The sequence below is a fragment of the Manihot esculenta genome, chromosome 11 (genome assembly GCF_001659605.2).
Source record: "Manihot esculenta cultivar AM560-2 chromosome 11, M.esculenta_v8, whole genome shotgun sequence".
Taxonomy (NCBI): domain Eukaryota; kingdom Viridiplantae; phylum Streptophyta; class Magnoliopsida; order Malpighiales; family Euphorbiaceae; genus Manihot; species Manihot esculenta.
The window spans coordinates 11,030,838-11,050,195 of NC_035171.2; the positions used below are offsets into that span (position 1 = coordinate 11,030,838).

The window sequence follows — 19,358 nt, forward strand, 5'->3', positions numbered from 1 at the left end:
TAATTTAATCTTAATTCAATATTTTAAAATAGTTTCGAATTAAAATTTTTACACAATTATAATATAATTTTCATTTTAAATACTTAATTAATTACTAATAAATTAAAATAATCTCATCATTTATTTACCAATATATAGTATAAAGGTCAGTCAAAAGTAATAATTGAGTTTTTAGTAAATTTTTAATACAAAAAATCAATTTTCTTTTTATGTATATATTATTATATGCTTTATTTTTTTTTATACAGAATGAATTTTCGTTTTCAATTCTTTAATAAAAATTTAACTTTAATATCTATATTTATGTTTTTTAAATAATTGATAATTTTTTACTATTAAATTGTTATTTATTATTTTTTTATAAATCCAGCTCTAATTAAAATTTTAAATATTTTGAGTTCCGTCTTATTTATAATTATCAATTAAAAATTATTATTTTTAACTAAATCTAATTCATATATCCATATAGAATTTTAATTAAAATTATCTATTTAATAATATTATTTTTTTATTAAATTTGATCTACATAGAATTTAATTAAAATTATTTATTAAAACAATCTCATCAATAAAATTATTTTAAATAAATCTAATTTAATTAAAATTATTTATTAAAACAATCTCATCATCAATAAAAATTTAAAATTATTTATTAAATTTAATCTACATAAAATTTAACTAAATCTAATTCATATATCCATATTGAATAAATTAAAAATTAAAATATTATATTTACATATATATATAGATCTCACTATATTTTAAATAACGATTTAATATAAAATTAGATAACGAATAAAATTTTTGTATACATTCATGTATATAAATTGATTTAAACATTTAATTAATAAAAATTTAAAATTTTTATATGAGTCCTATTATATTTTAAATAATTTTTTAAAAATTTAAATTATGTGTTAAGATTATATTGGATAATAGTATACATCCAAATGTATGTAAGAATTTTATACGGTATAATTTTTTTCAAGACTCAAGTAAACTCAATTTAAAATTTTTGACTATTTAAATTTATGTATTTTTATTAAAGGACAAATAAATTTTAATATGATATAATATTATTTTTTAATAAAATATTATTTTTTATAATTAAAAAAAATTAGTATTTTTGTTATCATAGATTTTTTAAAAAATATGTAGATATAATAAATAATTTCTAAAATTATAAAAATGGAATTTTATTATATAAAACTATTTTTATTATTAAAAAAATATTATATTAAATAAGAAATTATTTGGGAAGTTAATTGTTATATCCATTCAAAATGCTCCCCTCATAGACGATGCAGGGGTTTAAAAACAAATTAAAAAGGCACGTTTAAGTTAAAAAACGAAACCTAACGACATAGGTGAGCACCTCTTGAGCCTGCCATTCAACAACCTCCTATATAAGCAGAGTGGAACTCTCATTGTTCTACTATATCAGCAACGCAGTCCAATTCTTGACCTCTTAGATCTTATTTGGTTGTTTTCATTCCAAATAATTGAAAATTATCAATGGCTGCTGTATCAGTTGGGGAGATCATAAAAGCTGAGAAAGCCCAGGGTCCGGCCACCATCCTCGCCATTGGCACCGCCACTCCCTCTAACTGCGTAAACCAGGTTGATTACCCTGATTATTACTTCAGGATCACGAAGAGTGAGCACATGACTGACTTGAAAGAAAAGTTCAAGCGCATTTGTACGTGTTCATTTTTCTTCTTAAATCTTTTATTGCTCTTGGGTCCTCTACGGTTAACGTTCTTGAAATATTTTCTTGATATTCAACAAATCACAATCTTTAATGCTTATACATACATACATATATATATATATATTCTCTATTTTGGTAACGTGACTTCTCTCAACCACAGAGAATAAGACAATTATTAATGTTGTTCCGTGTTAACAGGTGACAAATCTAAGGTCAAGAAACGTTACATGCATTTAAATGAAGAAATATTGAAAGAGAATCCCAACATGTGCGCTTATTGGGAACCATCTCTCGATGCTCGTCAAGATATTGCAGCGGTAGAGGTTCCCAAGCTGGGGAAGGAAGCAGCAGCTAAGGCTATCAAGGAATGGGGCCAACCCAAGTCCAAGATCACCCATCTTATTTTCTGCACAACCTCTGTAATTGACATACCTGGTTGTGACTACCAGCTTACTAAGCTCCTTGGTCTTCATCCCGCTGTCAAGCGATTCATGATATATCATCAAGGCTGCTACGCCAGTGGGATGGCCCTCCGTGTAGCGAAGGACTTGGCTGAGAACAATAAGGGTGCTCGAGTTCTTGTTGTATGCTCTGAGATAAGAGTTGCCACTTTTCGTGGTCCTTCGGAAACCCACTTGGATTCCTTAGTGGGTCAAGCTATTTTCAGTGATGGAGCTGGAGCTATAATTATTGGGTCTGATCCGGATATTCCAATCGAGTATCCATTATTTCAACTTATCTCTGCAGCACAGACAATCATTCCTGACTCTGATGGCGCCATTCATGGGCACTTACGTGAAGTGGGTCTAACCGTTCACTTGCTAAAAGACATTCCAAGGTTAATTTCGAAGAACATAGGGGAGATCCTAGAGGAAGCTTTCAGTCCAATTGGTATCAGCGATTGGAACTCCATATTCTGGATAGCTCATCCAGGTGGTTCAGCCATTCTTGACCAAATTGAAGTGAAACTGAGTCTAGACCCTGAAAAACTGAACGCAAGCAAGCATGTTCTAAGCGAGTATGGAAACATGTCAAGTGCTTCTGTGTTATTTATCTTGGATGAGATGAGAAAGAAATCTCTTGAGGAAGGGAAGGCCACCACCGGAGAAGGGTTGGAGTGGGGTGTTTTGTTTGGGTTTGGGCCTGGTATAACAGTGGAGACAGTTGTGCTACATAGCGTCAGAATATAAGCAACGAATCATTGAATTAATTATTCATGAGAGCGTGAAGAAGGATAAGACTTTTGAATTTTATTTGTGTGGTTGAGTTATTGCGAAGTTAGTGTGAAGAATCTAAGTCAAGCATTCAAATATACGGATAGACTAGTATGAAATTAGTGAATATAAATAAGGGCAGAGTGGAAAGAAATATGTAACTGTGTGGAGTGGAAATAAATATGTAACTGTGTTGAGTGGCATTTACCTATTTAAGATGGTGTGTTATATAGGCAGTGGAATTTCATATAATATTATTGTTATATCTTTATTGTATTTCATGTATGGTCTTTTCGAAAATATTTATCTAAATCCGGTTCATCATAAATCAAGTTAATTGTAAGACACAAGCAAGTGAATTCTTTATAAAAAAAAAAGACCTACATATTTATGGTTTGAAATTGATTTGATTCATAGTGGATCAGATCTATCTAAAGTATTTTATTATCACCTTTTTACCAACAATTTAAGTGCTGCATAATTTTAAAGGCTTCGAACAAAGTAGCATTCTAGCTTGATGACTTAGTCTTGGGAGTTAGAGATTAACGTGAGAAGGAAAACAAAATTTACTTCCTGAAGAAAATATCTTTATAGATTTAAAGTCTTATTATTATTATTATTTGTAATGACGAGAAAAGAAAACTGTCGAGCTGGTGAATGACCATTGAGATTGTGATACGTGTATGAGTGATTTGAAAAAAATGAACTAATCTTTTCACCTGGTCTGACCAGACAGTAGAAAGTTCAACTTACAGAAGTCTGAAGATCCTGCCATTAACACCCCTGATCTCCCCAGTACTCAGAACGAGCGGGACGACCTCTTCAATGCTCGTGCCATACAATTAGAAATAAATATAAAGACTACTGATCCCAATGAAAGTCGTACAGACCAGACACGACCAGAGCAAGACAACCGACCTCCATGCGATAGTCGGTCCTTCTAGTCCTCTACGAGCTATTAAATGCGCATGCGGAAAGATTGCTCAACCGCTTGAAAAAGGGTATGCTCTCAATGGCTCTGCATTGATTAGCCGTCTGCCAGCCGCCTAACATACTTGTCGCATCACGCCACCATCTAATTTGATGGGACATAAAGCAGAAAATCGAGATACAAATATCTCTGAACCAACCTCGCCAATGGGATCCATCTCTCCCAGAATAACATCTCTCTCCTCTCTTAAGTTGGGATAGATTTACTCTCTATGGAACAAAAGCCCTCCGATAAGGAAAACTCTCACAGGGTCAGGAACTAAAGCTCTCTCTCTCTCTCTCTCTCTCTCTCTCTCTCTCTCTCTCTCTCTCTCTCTCTCTCTCTCTCAGAATAGACTCACACACTCATGGAAGAATCTCTCTCATAAACTCATAGAAGAACCTTCAAAATGGAAGCCCTTTGGAGATTTCCTTCTAAAATGCTTCATTATCTATTTTATTCCATTTTCTCTTTATGTTGATGAATCTCAGATAATTTCTAATCTAACTTGAGCATCGGAGGGTCTTCACTGGGGCATCCCCAATGGACCCCTGACCGACTTTTTCTATCTTATAGGTCCCTTTCTTCAATATCAAATATGGAGGACTTAAGGGATCAATCATGGATCGATGGTCAACCCATTGAATTGAATCGCTGCCAAGTGCCCACATCTAGACACTTCACTGGATCTCGCTTCATTAAGTGGCGCCGTCTGTATTGATTTTATTTCTGGATCCAAATTACCAAATCTGCCTCATTACAAGATGAGCTCAAAGGAGAGCGAAATCCTTTAGGCACAGGTTGAAGAGTTATTGAGGAAGGGGCATGTTCGAGAGAATATTAGTCCTTGAGGAGTCCTTGTCTTATTAGTTCTAAAGAAAGATAGAACTTGGAGAATGTGCCTAAATAGCAGAGCCATCGATAAGATTATGGTTCAATATCGATTTTCTATTCCTCGCATATATGACATGTTATATAAGTTATCTGGATTTTTAGGTCTTCTCAAAGATAGACCTTAAAAGTGGCTACGACCAAGTTTGGATTAAGGAGGGAGATAAATGGAAGATAGCCTTTAAAACTAAGAAAGGTTTGTACGAGTGGCTGGTTATGCCATTTGGTTTGACGAATGAACCTAGCATATTCATGCGACTTATGAACCAGGTTTTGTGCCCTTTCTAATGCTAATTCGTGGATGTTTATTTTGATGATATTTTAATTTTTAGTCGCAGTGAATAAGAACATTTACAGCACCTCCGTCAAGTCATGACAGTCTTGCAAAAAAATGAGCTGGTTATCAATTTAAAAAAATGTATTTTTATGACGAAACGTATTATATTTCTTAGATATGTTATTAGTGCAAAAGGGATATATGTTGATGAAAAGAAGACAAAAGCAATTCAGAACTGGGTTATTACTAAAAATATTTCAAAAGTTTGTAGCTTTCATAGACTTGCTACTTTCTATCGGCAATTTATCAGAAATTTCAGCAGTATCGTTGCCCCTATCACAAATTAATTGAAGAAAGAGAGAGTGTAAAAATTTACTTGAACTGAATCGCCAACAAAAACTTTAAGGAAATTAAAGATAAGCTTACTTTTGCCTATATTCTTGCTCTACCTAATTTTGATAAGCTGTTTAAAGTTGAATGTGATGCTTGTGGAGTTGGAATTGGTGGTGTGTTATCATAGTCTAGTAGGCCTATTTCCTTCTTTACTGAGAAATTGAATGATACTAGGAAGAAGTGGTCTACTTATGAGCAGAAATTGTATGCAGTGTTACGGGCCTTTAAGACTTGGAAACATTATCTGATGGGGCGAGAATTTATTATTCACATAGATTATCAATCTTTGATTTATTTTAAAATTAAAAAATATATGAATAAGATGCATACTCAATGGGCAGCTTATGTGTTATCATAGTCTAGTAGGCCTATTTCCTTCTTTACTGAGAAATTGAATGATACTAGGAAGAAGTGGTCTACTTATGAGCAGAAATTGTATGCAGTGTTACGGGCCTTTAAGACTTGGAAACATTATCTGATGGGGCGAGAATTTATTATTCACATAGATTATCAATCTTTGATTCATTTTAAAATTAAAAAATATATGAATAAGATGCATACTCAATGGGCAGCTTATTTTGGAGCTTTTCATTATGTCATAAAATATAAGGCTGGCCATAGTAACAAGGTAGTAAACACTTTGAGTAGGAGGGCTGCTTTGTTGATTACAATTAGTTAAAGGTCATGAGTTTTGAATTTCTAAAGAATGTGTATGTTGTAGATGATGATTTTATTGATATATGAGCAAAGATCCAGGCTCGTTAACCTGCTGATGGGTTTTTGATACATGATGAGTTTCTTTTTAAGGAGAACATGTTATACATTCCTCGTTCTTCTCTGCGGAAAAAATTAATTCCAGAAGTCCATGGTGGAGGTTTGAGTGTTCATTTGGGGCATGATAAGACTATTGCTAATTTAGAAGAGTATTTTTATTGGTCACAATTGAAAAATGATACAGGTCGGATGGTATAGAAGTGCCCAGTTTGTCAAACTCAGAAGGTTCATCCGCAAAATATGGATACCTATTTCAGAATACCCTTAGGAGGACTTGTCCATGGATTTTATTTTTAGTCTTCCACGTACTCAATGTGGATCTAATTTTATTTTTGTTGTCGTTGACAGGTTCTCCAAAATGGTGCATTTTATTCCTTGCAAGAAGACTAATGATGCTTCTCATATTGCAAAACTGTTTTTCCAAGAGGTTGTTCATTTACATGACATTCCTAATACCATTACTTCTGACAAAGATGTTAAGTTTCTACCTCATTTTTGGGTGACTTTATGAAAGCGTTTTGGAACCGAACTTCGATATAGTAGTGCTGCTCATCCTCAAACTGATAGCCAAACTGAAGTGGTAAACCACACTCTTGGCAATCTTCTGCGTTGTATCTGTATTGATAAGAAAACTGTTTGGGATCTTGCTCTTGCCCAAGCAGAATTTGCTTACAACAGTTCTATCCACAGCTCTACAAAGATGCCAGTCTTTGTAGTTGTGTACAGAAAAATTTCAGCCCATATGATTGATCTTATTGCCCTTCCTACAGGTTTTCATAACAGTATTGCAGCAAACAACTTGACAAATCAGCAAGTGGACATTTTCTAACAGGTACAATAATGTCTTACGGAGCCAATGACAAGTATAAAACTGTAGCTAATAAATATAGACATTTCAAGTCCTTCAATATCGGTGATCAAGTTATGGTGTATTTGCGCAAGAAACATGGTGGATGACAGAAAAAATTTGATCCAAAGAAGATTAGTCGATTTCGGATTGTTTATAAGATTAATGACAATACCTATATTCTTGACTTCCTAAATTATATGAAAAATTTCAAGACGTTTAATGTGGCGTATCTGTTTCAATACTACACTGCTAATGACAATTCGAGATCAAACTTTTTACAAGTGGAAGGGAATGATATAGAGCAATTAGCCTTAGATTTTATGGAAGACTTGGACCAGTCTTAACTTCTACGTAGACGTTCGTTGAAGGCCCACAATAGTTTTTCCAAAAAAAAATTTTGAGACCCAAATTCTATAATTTAAGGAGTCAATTTTGCATTTTAATTATATTTTTAAATTTTTTAGTAAATTTTCACATTATGATTTTTGCTATTATAAATAGTCTTGATTGTTTCAAATACTTTTTAATTTTCAAGAATTCAATAAGAAATTTTGGTTTCTATATTTTTTTAAATTTTATATTAATCAAACAATATTGATTAAAATTTTTGACTGAATATAAATCGTCCTGTTTTTCAGTTCATCTTGTTTCAATTACAATCAAAAGCCTAATAAAAAAAAAAGGGAAAATCAACTTCTCATCTAGGAACAGGTTTTAAGATTGCAGCTGAAAGAAGTAAGATGAAATCCAAGAAGTTAAAGGTTTGATTTCTGCAACATAATCCTGTCAGCCTTAATTTATCTAGACAGAATTATGCCACATATTCATCTGATTTAGAGAAAGATAGATCATGTTGTTTGCCTAGGAAGAAAGTTTGTTGAGCTTTATTTTAAATATTATCCAAAGTGTGAAAACAATGGCTTAATTACTTGTTTGCTTGCAATCTACCCACCTTCATTTTCGTTCCTTCCCAGGGCGTAGATCTCCTCTCATTGATCTTCTTGATTGCTTGTTTGCTTGCAATCTATGCCCATCTTGGTTTTATATTGCTAGTTTTGATTTTTTTTTTTTATCAAAGGTAAGAAAACCATTAAAGAAGGTGGTAATACAAAAAGCCCATAAGCCTAACATAGAAATTACAAGAATCATATGGGCCATAGGCATAAAAAGAAAATTAAAGCCTAACAATCCATAAGAACAGAGCCCAAAGCCCATTAACACACAAACCCTAAAAAACTAACAGCCAAAGATAGAGCTTCTCCGCATTGCCAGTGTTCTCGTTGCCAATTTGCAGAGCTGGCAGGAAGGTCACAAGGCAAACTCAAGCTCAAACACCTGCATGCAAAATCAAGTCCAGCCATGAAACTCATTCCCAGCCATCTAAAAAGAGCCTTTAAAAAACAAAGGGAAGCATGCAGAAATCTTTATAGAGGGCAGGATAGCTCGACAACTTCTCGCTTGATCAAGAGATAGTACTGGCGAGAAGCAACATACAAGAAGAGCCCAAAGTTATCCAACCCTAGAAAGTACCTTTAAGAGAGAAGTCAAATCAAGTTCAACAACTCTAGGGAGAGAACAATAGAGAAAGAGGTAGAGCCTTTAAGATATAGCAATTTCTTATAGCCAGAAGGAGTGGCCATAGGGTCGGCCAAACGCTTCAACCCTCAGGATACCTATTCCCCGTTAGCAGCAAACTAAAGCACACCCTTTAGAGACACCACCATGCACATGCAAAAGAGAGAAAACAAAAAACAGATTCGACAAGAACGAATCTTCATCCAATTTAGCACAACAAAAATAATCCAAAGGAAACTATGTACAACCCATCTAAGAAAAAGAGAGAAAAACAGTTCTAGGACTGCATTACTGCCAGAGTAAGTTCTTATAGAACTATATTATGATCGAGTTAGATGATGGATTGAATTGAAGAGGAATGAAGAAGCTCGAACAAAGCAAATAGAGGGCGGTTACCGGTTTCTTTGCAGGAGAAGGTATATAATATGTAGGAAGTGGTTGCAAACTCTTTTTATCTCTTATTTTATTATTTATAATTATTATTATTTAATTATTAATATATTAATCTTTTACCGTTACCTAACAAATCATACATTTATAGTAAATCTAAACCCTTAAAATTACATATTGTTTCGTTTTATAATTTTTATTTAACTTAGTTCAAATTTGCTCCCTACTTTTCATTATTGATCAAATTAAGCCGATCAATGTCAGAGACTGTACGAGTGACTAACGTATCCATAGAAAGGGAGTGATGTTTATTATTATTTTTTTAAATATGGATTGGAGATTGAGAGAGTAGAATATGAAATATCTTAGATTTATTCAAATGTATTTACTACCTGAATAAGCCTGTGAATGTAGAGTGATGTTTATTATTAAAATTAAAATTTAAAAAAATTGTTCCATGGACTAATCCTTCTTCATCCTCCAACATCACCACAACCTCTGCTTCCACACCAATACTATCCGCTATACTTGAGTTCAATGATCCAAGAATCAATCAAGAAAAAAAAAAAAAAACAATCACAAAAACTATTAGAAAATTAATTTCACCACAAGGGTTTATCAATATAGCAATAGATTTTATAAACAGATTATCCGTTGCTATTAGCAAAAAATTACCAACAAATATTAGAATTTATAAATTTTGAAAATGGTGGGGTAATTGTATGCAAATAACTCAAATGTTTAAATATGCATTTTGCATAATGAAAATCATTTCACTCTTCCAATGTGTTTGCGGAAAAATGGTTTCCGTTAAAAATATTTTTTAATAAAATATTTTTTAAAAAATATTTTATTTTTTATTTTTAGTTGTAATTTTTAGAAATAGTATTTTTTAGTAAGAAAATATTTTTTATTAATTAATTTTTTAAAATATTTCAAATATTACAAGACGTGCAAAAAAATATTTTATTTTTTATTTTTAGTTGTAATTTTTAGAAATAGTATTTTTTAGTAAGAAAATATTTTTTATTAATTAATTTTTTAAAATATTTCAAATATTACAAGACTGCAAAAATATTATTCTAGAAAATATTTTTTAGAACAAAAAAAAGGTTAAAATTAAAAATTAAATCAAATTAAAATGTTAATAAGTAAAATAAAAATATGTTAAAATCTAAAAAATAATAAAAAATTTAATATTTTATACAAATTAGCATCTCATCACACTATGACTATTAATTGTATCCATACGGTCTTTAAAATCATTCAAGAAACAATAAATAATAGTCAATAGTTTTTTTTAAGAAAAAAAAATAATAAACCACTATCTATGCCATATAAATTAATTTAAATATAATCAAAATTAATTTAAAAAATTATTATAATTATAATAAATTTAAAAGACGGAGATTTTTATTCAAAATTAAAAATATTTTACTATAAATATCACAACTTTATAATTTTTCATATTTACGTAAAAAATTTTAATTTTGAATAAAAATATTTATCTTTTAAATTTATTATAATTATAACAATTTCTTAAATTAATTTTAATTATATTTAAACTAATTTATATAGCACAAGTATCTTTATTTTTACCATATAAGTAATTAGATTAATTTGAATTAAACTTTAATTAAAATTTTAAACTCCTAACTATCAAAAATCCCCAAATAAATTCTTCTTTAAGTAATAGACAATTAAAGATTTCAATTATATAATTTAGAGATTTCAGGTAATTAAGGGTTTAGAGTCTTAACTAAAATTTATCTTCAATTAATCAAGTTACTTATGTGATAAAATAATGACACATGCGTGTTAAGTAAGCTAATTTAAATCTAGTTAAAATTAATTTAAAAAGTTATTACAACTATAATAAATTTTTATTTTAAAAAAAACTATAATAAATTTAAAAATTTGAGTTTTTTTTATCTAAAATTAAAAATTTTAACGGTAAAAAACTGCAAAATTGTAATTTTTTTGAGCTATGAGGTTAAAAAAAAAATAAATTAAGTTTTTAAAATTAAGATTTCGTTTATTTATATAAAATAATTTATATTTAAAAATATTTTTATAGAAGATATTTTTCAAAAAATATATAACTATTTTTTATTATTTAATTTTTATTTTAAAAGTAAAATATATATATTGATAAAATTTTCAAATTGGTTAATATTATTCATAAAATAATTTATTTTTTCCTTTAATAAAAAAGATATTTTTCATTTGATGATTGTCGGGTTCGAAGCAATTGAACTTAACGCAGCCCAAACAAAAAAAAAAAAATCAGGCCGAGCTAAACGCTGGCTCAATATGCAGTGAAAAAATAAGTCTTATACAGGTTCAGAGCCTATTTCCGCAAGCTGAGAAAAACTTGAACGGGTCCGAGGCATTCTGGCCAAATATCAATCAGCCTTCATATAAAAACAAAATCCGCAATACACGGGATTGTGTTCAAGTAGCACATGAAGAAATTAAATAGCTGTCTGATGAGGTGAAGGACGCAGTACGTCCGTATGAGCTGTCCATATGAATATGACAAAGAGGTACGGGTATAGGATGGTGGTAACACGCTTGAAAAAAACAAAAAGGGAATGGGAATAAAAGGAAGAAGGAGGAAAATAGAAATCAAGCTTACCAAAACTCACCTAAGTCTAAACCTATTCTCGGATCTTAGACATCAATTGGCACCGTCTCTGAGAATGAAGGGATCTTAACTTCACCTGAGTTCTCATTCTTATTTACCCACTGAGATCCACATGGAGAACCCAGTGAAAACCATATAGAAATCACCCAGAATGACCTAAACTTGACTCAAGAGAGTCCACTGTTCTCATTTTTCAGCCCATCAACTCCAGTAAATCCATCATCTACATTGCCAAACCCCTCATCGAGCTCAACTGTAGCCATGCCTCGAACCCCTTTATCAGACCAAGAACTCCAAAACATGGTCCTCCAACTGCAAAGCACTACCAATTAGCTAAGCCAGATGTTACAACAAAGGGGCTTAATACCCTGCTGAATATGCCACCTATAGAGGATGGGCTCAACCACAGCGAGCCTCAACCCATGCTGAACTATCAGAACCCCCAATATAGTAGCAGAAGGATGAGAGAAGGAGATGGGAAAGCGAGTCAAAGGAATGAACCAGTGGCTCGGCTACGGGGTAGGATAGCGAGGGAGCTCATAGAAAACGACGGGGCAAAAAGCTATTCTTCCAAACTTGTAGAAAGGTCTGAAAGTAAAGAGTTGGAAGGAAGCCATTATTGCCTGGAGAATAGGTCGAGGAGGGAGGATACAGAGGTTCATAAGAAGTTGAAGAGGTTGAAAGAACAACTGCTGATGGCGCTTGGGGCCAAAGACATCCCTGTTGCCGACCTCATCACTGTTCGTGAAACAGATCCAGCAGGAAACTATACCAAAAAAGTTTATGATGCCGACCTTGGTAGCATATGACGGGATAGGAAATCTTTGAGATCACGTGCTGAACTACAAGACCTTCATGTAGCTACAGACTCACTCTGACGCTCTAATGTGTAAAGTCTTTCCAACAACCCTGACAGGACCAGCTCGGACTTGGTTCAATAGCCTGGAGTCAGGGAGCGTTAGGAATTTTCTCGACCTGACCGATGTGTTCATCAGTAGGTTCATTGCTAGGGTCCCTGCTGAAAGAAAGATAAGCTACTTAGAGACAGTTAGCTAGAGAAGAAACGAGTTCCTGAGGGAATATGTGGTCAGATTCAACTTGGAAGCTTTGCAGATATCAGAGCTAGATGAAGTAAGGGCAGTGAAGACTATGTAGAAGAGCACGACCTCCCTAAAGTCCTTTAGGTCTTTGTGCTGGAAGTCCCCATCTATTTTTTTGGAGCTGATGAAGAGGGCGGAGAAGTATATAAGACAAGAAGACGCCTTAACCACTAGTCGTTTTGCCTGGGAAGACAAGGAGAGGGGAAGAGAAGTCGAGGACAAAAGGAAGGATGTGCTAGAAAGAAGGCAGGACAGGGGCTTGGAGCATTGAATAAGCATATATGGGAGAGAAAAGAACAGCAGCCTTACCAACCCCACGTTCCAACGGAGGTCACACCTTTGAATGTATCAAGAGTCAAGGTGCTCATGGCAGTCCAGGATAAGGACTATGTGCAATGGCCCAAACCTCTAAAAACTAACATGAATAGAAGGAACCCAAACAAATATTGTCAATACCACAGAACTCATGGGTACGACACCAATGAGTGCTATCAGTTGATACATGAGATAAAGAGATTGATCAAGAGGGGTTACCTTCAAAGCTTTCTGAAAAAACCAGAGGGGTAAAGGCCACAGTAGGGAGAGATAGGATAAAGGGCTAGAAGGCAGATCAGAGCACCAGTGAATGATGGCTCTAGCGGAACAATCAACATGATTGTGGGGGAAATAGGAGGCTAGATGAGCCGAAGGGGGAAGAAGAGAGGAAGAACTGAAAATGAAAGCAACGTGGAGGTAATATAGGTTGCAAAGCATACTCCTATGGCTATCTCTTTTTCCCCCATAAGATGCACAGGGGGTACAAATGCCCCATGATGATGATTTAGTCATTAAGGCAGTGATTCATAACTTTAGGATTATAAATGTAATACCCAGCTAGACTCCGGTATCGGAATTCCTACCGTCCGGTGGAATCTCGGATGTCGAAAACCTTTAGAAGGGTAAAACCATATTTTCATAAAATGTTTTAATGTATTTTATGGTTTTAAGCAAGGAAGAAATTAAGTTTTGAATGAAAATGGTCTTGTGAGGAAGACTTATGTTCGGCCGCCGAACCTCAAGTTCGGCCGCCGAACCTCAAGTTCGGCCGCCGAACATACATGCACTTCGGGAGTGCTTTAGGCCCCCGAAGGCATAAGTGAGGGAAGTCCAGGTTCGGCCGCCGAACCTCATGTTCGGCCGCAAAACATGGCATGCATGCGGAGGCATGTTAGGCCCCCGAAAGTGGCCTGGCCAGCCACCTATAAAAGGGTCCCCTTGTCCGAATGGGCGAGCTTTTCTCCCCATTTTTGGCCAAGGTGAGTTCTCCGCCGTCCCTCACCGATTCTGAGTCCTTTTCTTCAAATTTTTCATGAATTTCATGAGTTTTCACTTTGTTTTGAAGATTTTGAGCATTTAAGCAAGTTTTGAGGCTTGGAAGACTCATGAGCTCTTTCCCTTGGTTTTCCAAGTTTAGGTCGTCTGTCTCTCGATCTTCAAGAGGTAAGAGCCGATCTTGAACTCATTTAATGTTTTAAGTAAGTTTTAAGCTGATTCATGGGGTAGAAATGCATGTTTAAGTTAGTTGAGCTTTGTTAGGTTTTATGTGATTATATGGACAATGTGTGTTGGATATGCATATTTGATGTGTTGTAGTTGGGGTTTAGGATAGTTTGAGACCCCTAGGTGTTGATGTATGTGTGTATGCATGTTTTGGTTGAGTTGGATGCTTGATTGGAAGGTTTGGGAGGAAAGTGTGCAGTGAAGAGCTGAGTTTCTGCCCTTTGGGAGAAACCAGGTTCGGCAGCTGAAAGGATTTTCGGCCGCCGAAAGGATTTTCGGCCGCCGAAAGGATTTTCGGCCGCCGAACCTGTCTGTGAGGCAAGCCTTTCGGCTGCCGAGGCCTGCCCCCGAAAATGGACTTTCATCTCTGGAGGGCACTTTCGGCCACCAAAGGTGCCGCCGAACCTGCATGACTTTCGCCTCTGGAGGGGTTTCGGCCGCCGAACCTGCCGCCGAAAGTGCCCTGTTCAGCCTTCCTTTGCATATTTTCTATGGATGTTTTGAGGTGTTTTAGGGAGTTTTTTGGGGAGTATTTTAGAGTCTTGATCATAGATGTTTGGTCCCTCATTTGAGTCTACCCGTGTAGGCTCGGACCCGAGGAACCAAGGACCCCAGCAGTGAGTCAGCTGCTTCAGAGTCTTGTCAGAGCTAGCCAGAGGTGAGTAGAATAAACCTTATGTTTTAAATTAATACAAGTTTCAGCTTGATTCATGCATCACGAATGCCATGTGATATTTTAGGTTGTTTGCATTAGAATCCACGAATATGTTGCATTGCATATTTTAATATTAATGTGGATGGATGTTGGATGACCCACTGGTCCTCAGTATGATGAGGTATGATATGATATGGAAGTCCAGGTGTGGCCTGCACTACGTCTCTGGCACTATGTAAGGGAAAGTCCGGGTGTGGCCTGCACTACGCCCCCGGCATTATTGGATATGTATGACATGTTATGTTTAAGGGAAAGACCAAGTGTGGCCTACACTACGCCCCTGGCATGATTGGATTATGTGAGGGCCATTGGTGACAAGTCCATCCTTGATGTGATTTGTTTGTGCTATGACGCATTCCATGATATCATATGTTTTAAATACAATGTTTTATTATTCTGCTCACTGGGCTCTAGTAGCTCACCCCTCTCCCTTAACCCCCAGGTTTGCAGGTATAGGGTAGACCAGGAGGTCAGCAAGAGTAATGAAGTCATGGTCATGTAATAGCTAGTGTGGACATGATAAATGTTGATATGTTATGTTGAGTACAGTCATGTAAAAGTATGGTATAGAAATGTAATGTAATGATGCTTAAGGAAGTTTAGAGTTGTGCTTGACTATAGTGTAATGTTATTAATCCCCTAGAGTACATGATCTTTTTGATGCTTATGTAAACCAAACTCAATACATGTTATGTCACCCCATTGGAGTATTGATGAGACTCCATGGAGGGGTTAATGTTTATGATTATGTTTATGGATAGTGCATGCACAGGTTGAGTTTGGTGATTGAATGGAAAGAAAAGTTTAAAATTTTTATGTATGTTGTCGATCATGTATGGGATTAAACAGGTTCACAGGATGAATGTTTGGCTTGCTACGGGTCCCGGCGGCCTTAAGCCGATCTGGATCCTAGCGCCGATAGCGGTCCGATTTTCGGGTCGTTATAGATTGGTATCAGAGCCCTAGGTTCATATGGTCGGACCTAGAGTGTCGGGCTCATAGATGTTCTAGAAGGTCAAGCACAATAGGAAAATCATGTCCACTAGGATAGGATGAAGAGTCCTGTCTTGAATGATGATGTGAAATGCCATGATTTTATGCATGTGTATTAATGTTATGCTTTGATATGTGATGTATGTGATGCAGGTTCATGTGTTTGCACATGAACCATTTGATGCTAATGTTCCATGTGATGTGTGCTGTTTTTCAGTAAATAGGATGAGAGGAACTTGTCGATCTGCACGATTGACTGGAGTACCACCCCAGGATGAGGGCACTGATGCCCGTCCTCCTGCATTGCCTAGGGCAATGTCTAGTAGGTCCAGCAGAGAAAGAGCAGTAAGAGACCCTAGAAGGTCTTTGGATCTGGGTAGAAGCAGATCAGTGAGGGGAACAGTACAAGGGGATGTGTCAGAGGATGTGGGGGATCAGATGGATGTGGATCAGAGGAGGGATGGCAGTCTCGGAGTAAGTATGTCGGAAGAGGGAATGGGAGAGTCCCAAGGAGGCACTCAGGCCTCGGGATTTGTTCAGCCACCTTACTACCCACCCTTTTCACATAATCCCGGGTATTCGATGGGAGGTACATCGGATTACCCCAGTTTTAACCCTTATCCCTCTCAGATGCCATACCCACCTTTCTACCCACCGTACCCACAGTACCCCATGTACCCACCCTCATCTTTCTATCCAGGTACAGCAAATCCTACCCCAGGGGATGCTGCACCTCTTCCACCACCAGCAGCACCTACTGTCCCAGAAACCCAAATGCCTAAACTTAGCTCATCTGGGGGGAGCAAGGTCAAGATGACCGATTACATAAAGCTGGGTGCTCCTCAGTTTGAAACCGGTGATGACCCGTTTGTGTACCTTGAGAGGGTCAAGACAATTACAGATGAGATAGGAGCTGATGACAGTAGAGCCATCCAGATGGCTGGATTCACATTAAAATGCAAGAAGGCCCGAGAGTGGTTTAAGAATTATGTGAACCCGAGGTTGGATAGTCTATCCTGGGAGGAGTTTGCCAATGAGTTTGCAGGATGGGCTTTCCCTGACAGTTCCAGAGAGCTGAAAATGATTGAATTTGAGCAGTTGAAGCAGACAGATGAGATGAGCGTGGATGAGTATACAGACAGATTCTTGGAGCTGTTGCCGTTTGCTGGGCAGAATCTGGACACAGATCAGAGGAAGTCAAGGAGGTATATCATGAGGCTCCATTCCAGGTATTCCTCCTTGATTCAGTCAGCAGAGAGGGAGAGTTTCCATGCCATAGTGGATATGGCTCGGAGGATGGAGGCTAGTGCTATCATCGAAGGGAAAGTCAAGCAATCTGTGGCACAGCCTTCTGGTTCTAAGACCCCAGGTGGGGGAAGGTTAGACCCTTCTTCTCTGAGTTCAGGCAGTAAGAAGTGGGACAGAGGCCCCAAGAAGTCAAAAAAGAACAAGTTCTGGAACAAGATCAAGTCTGGTCTGGGATTAGGAAGTGGCTCGAGCTCGGGTGCAGATAATATGGGAAACCGCACAAGGGAGCATGTCTGGTTGGGACGACAGCCTGCTTCAGATGTGGGCAGGAGGGACACATGGCTCGGGAGTGTCCTAGGGCAGCTTTTATGGCACAGTCTCAGCAGACAGCTTCTGGTAGTGTGGCTCAGCCAGTAGCTCCAGCCGCGACTTAGGCTAGTGGCAGAGGCAGAGGAAGAGGGGCAGCCTCTTCTTCAGCGGGTTTCAGGGGTGAGGGCCCGTCAGCTCTAGCACGGATCTTCACCATGACTCAGCAGGAGGCAAACACATCCAACACCGTGGTGTCAGGTAATCTCATCATTGGTTGTTCTGATGTGTATGCATTAATGGACCCTGGTGCATCTCATTCTTTTATTGCTCCGAGGGCCGTCGAGAGGTTGGGACTGATGGTCTCTGGGTTAGAGTGTCCCCTATGGGTCAGTGGACCCAAGTGTGACCCGTCAGTGGCAGAGTCAGTCTGCCAGTGTAGTCCAGTTTTTGTGGAGGGAAGATGCCTGTCCGCCGACCTTGTGGTTCTAGATTTGACAGATTTTGACATCATTCGAGGGATAGATTGGCTATCTACCCATGGTGCTACCTTGGATTGCAGAGACAAGGTAGTCAGGTTCAGATGTCAAGATGGGTCAGAGGTTGTCTTCAGAGGAGACAGGGGGAGTACACCTAGAGGTTTGATATCAGCCCTTCAGGCTCGTAGGCTACTCAGGAGGGGTTGTCAGGGTTTTCTAGCTCTTGTGAGGGAGCTGGATAGTCATGTCAGAGAGCCCGCCTCAGTGCCCGTAGTCAGTGAGTTTTTAGATGTGTTCTCAGACGAGCTGCCAGGTTTACCACCTGCTAGGGAGATAGAGTTTGAAATTGAATTGATGCCTGGAACTAGACTGATCTCTATCCCTTCCTACAGGATGGCACTAGCAGAATTGAAAGAGCTTAAGGAGCAGTTGCAAGAGCTGGTAGATAAAGGATTCATCCGACCGAGTACCTCACCTTGGGGTGCTCCAGTACTATTTGTGAAAAAGAAGGATGGATCTCTTAGACTTTGTATCGACTACAGGCAGTTGAACAAAGTCACTACCAAGAATAAGTACCTGTTGCCAAGGATCGACGATCTATTTGACCAGCTAGCCGGAGCAGGTTGTTTCTCCAAAATAGATCTGAGATCGGGGTACCATCAGCTAAGGATAAGAGAAGAGGATGTGCCGAAGACAGCCTTCAGGACTAGATATGGGCATTATGAGTTCCTTGTGATGCCGTTCGGGTTAACCAATGCCCCTGCAGCATTCATGGATCTCATGAACAGAGTGTTTAGCCAGTACCTGGATCACTTTGTTATTGTCTACATAGATGATATCTTAGTGTATTCCAGGAATGCAGAGGAGCATGCCCATCATCTGAGGTTGGTTTTGCAGACCTTGAGAGAACATGGCTTGTATGCCAAGTTCTCCAAATGTGAGTTCTGGCTGAGGAGCATTTCATTCTTGGGGCATGTGGTGTCAAAAAATGGAATAGAGGTAGACCCCAAGAAGGTGGAAGCTGTAGCAAACTGGCCTAGACCCACTACGATGACAGAGATCAAAAGTTTCTTGGGTTTGGCAGGTTACTATAGGAGGTTCGTTCAGGACTTCTCTAAAATTGCAGCTCCCATGACCAGACTGACTAAGAAGAACCAGAGGTTTGTGTGGACCGACCAGTGTGAGGAGAGCTTTGAGGAGCTAAAGAAGAGGTTGACTTCAGCACCAGTGTTAGCTCTGCCATCTAGTAATGAAGACTTCTCAGTCTATTGTGATGCGTCCCGTGTG

The 19,358-nt window shown here is 37.0% G+C and overlaps 1 protein-coding gene across 1 annotated transcript; it reads left to right on the forward strand.

Moving 5' to 3' along the window:
• The first annotated feature begins 1,405 nt into the window (after positions 1 to 1,405).
• Positions 1,406 to 3,200, forward strand: LOC110626048 (chalcone synthase 3). The gene is made up of 2 exons (XM_021771783.2): positions 1,406 to 1,698; positions 1,909 to 3,200. The coding sequence occupies exons 1-2, from the start codon at positions 1,515 to 1,517 to the stop codon at positions 2,898 to 2,900; spliced, it is 1,176 nt and encodes a 391-aa protein (XP_021627475.1). The 5' UTR covers positions 1,406 to 1,514; the 3' UTR covers positions 2,901 to 3,200.
• Positions 3,201 to 19,358: the final 16,158 nt, after the last annotated feature.